General features: G+C 59.0%; 1 protein-coding gene across 2 annotated transcripts; it reads right to left on the bottom strand.

Annotated features, from left to right (window-relative positions):
- Positions 1-344: 344 nt before the first annotated feature.
- Positions 345-2,576, bottom strand: GSX1 (GS homeobox 1). Of its 2 annotated transcripts, XR_006338948.1 has the most exons (3): positions 2,125-2,536; positions 549-1,702; positions 345-468 (listed from the first exon to the last, which is right to left on the bottom strand). XR_006338948.1 is itself a non-coding variant. In XM_043892296.1 (2 exons), the coding sequence occupies exons 1-2, from the start codon at positions 2,534-2,536 to the stop codon at positions 1,314-1,316; spliced, it is 801 nt and encodes a 266-aa protein (XP_043748231.1). In that variant the 5' UTR covers positions 2,537-2,576; the 3' UTR covers positions 483-1,313. The 2 variants fall into 2 exon arrangements, 1 of the variants encoding a protein (XP_043748231.1); XM_043892296.1 differs by lacking the exon at positions 345-468 and having other exon boundaries at positions 483-1,702; positions 2,125-2,576.
- Positions 2,577-6,258: the final 3,682 nt, after the last annotated feature.

The following is a 6,258-nucleotide window of genomic DNA, read 5'->3' on the forward strand; positions in this document are numbered from 1 at the left end:
GCACCATTTCGCTGGGATTTGTCCCTAACAAGTAAGACAGATTTTTTAAAGATTGACAGCAAGTTATCAATCCGAGCTCATCAGAAGACTAAGTTCACCGACTCCCTGACCGTAAGGATGACGGTGGGGACATGCAAACCGACCGGCTGGCCTGGAGGTGGGGCTCAACCCTAGGCGGGATGGGGGCGTTGCAGGGGTCAGGACGAAAGGCACAGGGCGGGCAGAGCCCGTCCTTCCCTTCGGACTGGACTCTCTAACGCGGGGCTGCACCTTGCCGGAACCAGACAGATCAGGGAGCGCACCTGGCCAGTGGGCGCAGAAGACGGAGTCGGGGGTGGGGGTGCTGAGGGTGTAGGGAGGGGCTGGTGAGCAGCAAGGTGAGGGATGGAGCCGGACTCCACCACCCAGCCCCGACCGGCGCCCGCAGGAAGCCCCAACCTGGCTTGGGATCCAGAGCTATGTGGATTTCTAAGAAAAAAAAAAAGTTTATTTAAAATTTTGTACATAAATAAATAAATAAATATCTTATGGCATTACAGAGACCTTACAATGACAAGCTAGGCCGGGGCAGGGCTGGGGTCTGGGAGATGAGTGTCCTCAGAGGCAGACAGTGGGACTCTGGGGGGAACGCAGAGCGGCTCCAAGACAAAGTGAACCGGTTTCCCGACAGGCAGTTTCGCTCGTGGGAGAAGAGCCATGGTCACAGCAGGTCGGATGGGGGGCGACAAACGAACGATGAACTTCAAGGGGGCTCTGTGGAGAGGGGAGGAGAAAGGAAAAGAAAAACACCAAAACCCAGGAGTTCCTAAGTTGTGTGGCGGTTGGGGAAGTGGATTAATCACCGTAGCAAAGAGGTGGGGAGGGAAAGACAAAAAAAAAAAAAAAAAAGGGAGGAGCGAATGGGCACCCTAGAGGTGAAAGGCCGAGCTTGGCCAAGGGTGGAGAAGAGCCTAGGAAGCGAGGAAGCCTGAGCCAGTCCGGAGCTGGCGGGCGAGGAGGCGCCGGCCGCCAGCAAGGCGCTGGGCTGGGCCGGGCCCCTGTGTCGCCTGGCCGAGAAAGATTCGCGCGCTTGCGGTGTGTTCATAGCTGGGAGTCCGCTTTGGATAGCCGCGGGCCCTGGGGTGGAGACACCAAGGTCAGGTCAGCCAAGCTCTTGACGCTTCCCAGGACGGAAGACCCCTGCAAAGTCGCGCTACGTCCGTGCGCGACCGCCTTACGCAGTGGGTGCCTGGGAAACAGAGCCGTGTCCGAGGACCGGTCTTGGAGCCACGCGCGGGGAGTGTCTGGGGTGGGCTCCCTGAGGAGGAGTGCGCCTAGGGAGTGACCGTCAGATCGCGGTCATCCTTCCCCGAAGAGGACGGAGACATGGGCACTTCATCGTCGTCCTCGGAGCACTTAGCGGAGGAGAGCGACGCGCACTTGCAGCCCTGCGGTGCGCCCTCGCCCGCCCCCGCGCCCCCGCCGCCGCCGCTGCCGCCGCGGTGGTTGCTGCCCTTGCCCTCTTTCTTGTGCTTCACCCGGCGGTTCTGGAACCAGATCTTCACCTGCTTCTCCGACAGGTTCAGGTAGGTCGCGATCTCGATGCGGCGCAGGCGGGACAGGTACATGTTGGCGGCGAACTCGCGCTCCAGCTCTAGCAGCTGCGTGCTGGTGAACGCCGTACGCATCCTCTTGCTGCTGGGCAGCGGGTTCGAGCTGCTGTCTGGAGGGGGTGGGGCGCAGAGACGCAAGCCATCAGACCCCGGCGCCGTGGGCCCCATCCTCCGGTGGGCGGCCGTCAGAATCCCGGGATTCTGGTCTTTCACCCACCCTTTCGCCCCAACACAATGCACGTCAGCTAATCGCGGTCGGCCTCCTCGCCAAGCCTAGGGACTCCAGGTACTCCAGGAGTCACGAGGCCCCGCACTCCTTCATGGAGCGCTCTGCGCCCCAGTCCTCGCTCCCTCCTGGAAGTCCCCGCCGGGATCGGGACTTCCTGCCTCGCCCTCCCTGCCGGGGTCCAGTCCCAGCTCTCCAGCAGCACGCCACCCAGAGTGATCGCCCCCAGGAGCCCAGGGTCCTCATCCCCCATCCCCGCCTGGCCAACTTTGGTCTGTCCCCTCCCTGCCCCCCCGCGCGGCTTACCCACGGAGATGCAGTGGAACTGCCTGGGGTCGGGGAGCGAGTACGAGGTCTGGTAGAGCGCGGCGGCGGCGGCGGCGGCGGCGGGGCCGTGAGCGACCCCGGGCGACACGGCCGAGTGCTGGCGGCCCAGGGGCGCGTGGCAGTACTGCGAGCCGAAGGGCGGGAAGGACGCCTTGAGCAGGGGCAGCGCGGGCGGCCCGGGGGGCCCGTGCAGCTGGGAGGCGGTGACGCAGAGCGGGCAAACGCACAGCAGCCCGGCCTTGCGCGCGTGGCAGGCGCCCGGGGAGAGCCCGTGCAGGGCGTGCGGCGGCGGCACGGCGTAGGGGAAGAGCGGCGGCGGGCTGCCCTCCGGCGCCTTCTTCTCGCCGGCCTCGCGCAGCACCAGCGAATCCACAAGGAAGGAGCGCGGCATGGCCCCGGCGCGCGGCCGCCCAGCCGCCGGCAGGCTCCCGGCGCCCCGCGCACCCAGGGGCTCCCCGCGCGCTCGCCCGGGCCGCGGCCGCGCGCAGCTGCCCGTTCCGGGGAGGCCGCGGCTGGAGGCACCGCCCAGAGAGCGCGGGGTGCTGGCCAGCACTAGTGGTGCTGAAAGGCGCCGGCGGCGCCGCTTAAATAGGACTATTGCCATGTGATGGGCTACGCCAGGAGCGGCCGGGGCCTCTCAATAGGGTTTTTGTGCCTTTTCTCTTGGCATTCACTCTGCACGCTTCCTCATTATTTCACTTGTTAACTAAATGAACTGCATAATGTACTCTATTCTTGTCAACCCCACCCACGCCGTAACAGGCGCCCTCGCCCCCTCCTCTCCCTTTTGCGGGTTTATTTTCTCATTCTTCTGCGATTTAATATTCTTTTCTTTCTCTTTATTCCTTACTCCCCTTTGGCTTTGCATTGGCGATCGGCCCGTTTATCTTACTGATTTTGCACCCTTGCTTCCACAGATCTCCCCATGGGCGCACACCCCCATGTTCTCTGCGGAACTCGGTCCAGGTCCCCGCGCTGCTATCCTTTCTCTCTCGCCCCCCCGCCCCCCCGCCTTCCCCAAGATCAGGCTGCCTCCACTGGGTTTGATCAGCTCGGTTGTGCACCCCGCGAGTGTCCTCACGGCCGGCCCCTATTTCCACCTGTGGAATTCCTTCCCCTCTCAGGGTACGGGAAGCCGAAGCAGCAGGTCTCCTGCAGGGGTGGCGTCGCTGGGCAGAGAGAAGGGCTTGGTATTTGCTATCCAGCCTTAGCCGCATCGCTGTCCCTCTTTAAGTTTCTCAAATACTCTTAACTTGGATGCTGCCTGTAACGCCTTAGTCTTTGTTCGAGAGCTGATCATGGCTGTAAAGATGAAATCAGCCACGGAGAATCACGGTCAGAGATAGGGAATGGGAAGAGAGCCTGCGGCAAAGACCTAGATCTTACACAGCACCAGAAATGGAGAGTGTTGGCGCTCTTTCCGCTGGCCCGCGCCCCAGCAGACCCGCGGGCGCGCTGGGAAGTCGTTGTCTTCCCCGAAGTTAGCCCTGGAGGAGCAGCGGCTCCAGGGGTAGCTCTATGCCCAGCTTCTGCTGACTCTGGCCACGCTCTACCAGACTTCCACTCTCCCCAAGACCTGCTCCTGGTGCCTGCATCACTCTCTTCTTTCTGGTCACACAATGGTTAAACAACTTCAAACGCCTGGCGTTGTGTACGCAGCTTCAGCTTCTAAAATCGTCCTCTGAGCTCCAAGCTACTTCAGGCAGGAGCTTTTCCCATACAATGGGATATTAGCATACATTTTTCGAATGTACAGCCTGAGACTTTTCGAGGTAGACGTTTACTTTCGATTTTATCGGAACCGAGTCGCCGTAGTCACCTGCTCTGAGCCCTGAAAGAAATTGCGAGAGACGGAGAGGGAAGCTTTCCGGACGGGGATTCAGTGCACGGAAATAAGACGGCCCCGAATCGAAGCCTGCGCACGGCTTTTCATCATCCGGGATATCTCTGCAGTAGCAACAGCAACAGATGATCAAAAAGCAAAGAGTTTATTTGAGGAGAAATATCAGATTCCATAAAAGAGAGAGGGGCGGTGGGGAAATAACCAGGATGGAGGGCCTGTCCCCTAGCAGGAAGAGTAAGGACTCGGAGCTTCCTTGATGGAGCGATCCGCCTTGGGGGCCAAAGGAGTCCCTCAACTGAAAGGTCTCTTCCCCAAGACTCCTGCTATGTGTGTGTGTGTGTGGGGAGGGGGGGGGTTGTTGACGGACAAGTCAGGGTGCATCAGTACAGCTTAATGCCATTTATAATTGCTCCCTGGAAAATTTGGGCTGGCCAGGACCTCAAAGACTGGGCGCAGAGGGGGACTAGAGCCGGGAGAGGGCCTCCCTTCTGGGCAGAGGTGGTTGGGAGAGGTGCAGGGTGCAGGCAGGACCCAGACGCCTGTAAGGGGCAGCTGGGATCCCGAAAAGGGTCAGTGAGGTGCTCTCTCCAGGGACTGCAGCCCACACCCGGGGAGGAAGGGGTTAAGAGCCCCTGAATGTGAGCAAGGCCAAAGCTACTGGGAAAGAATATCTGGGGGTGTGGGGGGGAATAACCAGTTTTTTTTTTTTTCCCTCCAGCCTCTGGACCTTATTGAATGTCATTGAAGAAAGTTTTGAATGCCAGATAAAGAGAGGCGAATTAAAGTGTGTGACAGCAGAGGATAAGCAAACACAAAGAGAACTCTGTCACACTTTGGGGCAGAATCCGTGGGCTTTTTACCAAGTCTCTCCGCTATGATTGAATTAAGTAATAGGAAAACATTTTCTTTCAGTTTAGAGCCATTAGACAAAAACTTCAAAGCGAATAACACTTTTTAATGTGCAGCCCACAATGGATTGGGTTTTGTGCTGAAATGTTTAAATGGTTTGTTGTGCAACTCGGCGCGGGAGAGCCGGGCCCAAGCAGAATAGCATCCTTGAGAAGAGTGTTTTCGGGAAGCCTGGAAAGAGCACACACTTAATCCCCCATCCCTAAACTGGGCAGGTTGTGGGCTGGAAAGGGGACTCCCTGCTTTGTGGTCCTGGGCCACTGGCCGCACCCCAGGAGTTGGGTAATGTCAGGAAAAAAAGTTCTGTGCCCCCAGAGAAGGCCAGCCCCACCGGCCGGGCAAGAACAGAGGGACGCCGGCCTCAGGGAGCTGAGTGCGGCCCAGCAAGAGTGCCCAGCGCCCTTCGGGCCCGGAGGCCTGTGTCGTCGCCTGGCTTCCGGTAACTGCCCTTAGAGCCCGGAGGGGGTCTGAGGGGGTCCCCCTCCCCCACCCCGGTGCAGGCGGGCGGCTGCGCAGCTTTCTCCTTCCAGGCACCTCCCTGAGCTGCATTTAGCAGGATGGGGCGGGGATGGGAGGAGGTGGCGGGATTAGCCTGACAGCCTGGGAGAGGGGCCCTGGGGAGCCTCTTGCCTGTGGGCCCTACTCGGCCCCCCAAGCGGGTTTTCAAGTGTCCATCAGGGACAGTTCAACATGGAATCATTTCTGCCATGCTGGTCTTTTCTTTTACTTTCAGACTGCCTCCTTTCCTGTTGGTATAGAGAACACACCATCTTTCCCCTGGAAATGTAGTTCTAAGATACTTGCAGCAAAAACAGCACAGATTGTCAGCTGGGGGTCGAGTGGGGTGGAGTGGGGCAGGCCCTTGTTACCTTATCTCATTCACGAATTTCTTCGAATGTCATTTTCCTTCTTGGGAAGGCCAACGACCCTGCTTAAAAATACCTCCCCTCTTCTACAGCGCTCCCCACGGTGTTGCTTGCTATAAACACCTTGTCACTGTGTCCTTGAGGCATTAGATTTTCTGCTCCCTGCCCCCCACCACGTGTTTGCTCCACTGAGGACTGGCTGTTTGTCTGTCTTGTGCATTGCTGTACTATATCCCAACTCAGAACAGTTGTTCCTGGCATATAGTAGGCGTTCAGCATATATTTCCTGCATAAAGAAAGGAAAGAAAGTGGCCTGACTTGGGAGGCAGCGTGGGGAAGAAGATATGCTGGTTTGTCTGCTTAGTACCCTGGACACTTAGGGTGACTGGCCTGCAGGACTGCTGACCCTCCCCCAGCCACCACAGCCTCCCCAGGCCCCAAACAGGACAGGATCCCCGTGTTTGTTGAGCGAAAGGCGGATCTGTAGGCAAGATG

Source organism: Cervus elaphus, chromosome 30, assembly GCF_910594005.1.
Source record: "Cervus elaphus chromosome 30, mCerEla1.1, whole genome shotgun sequence".
NCBI lineage: Eukaryota > Metazoa > Chordata > Mammalia > Artiodactyla > Cervidae > Cervus > Cervus elaphus.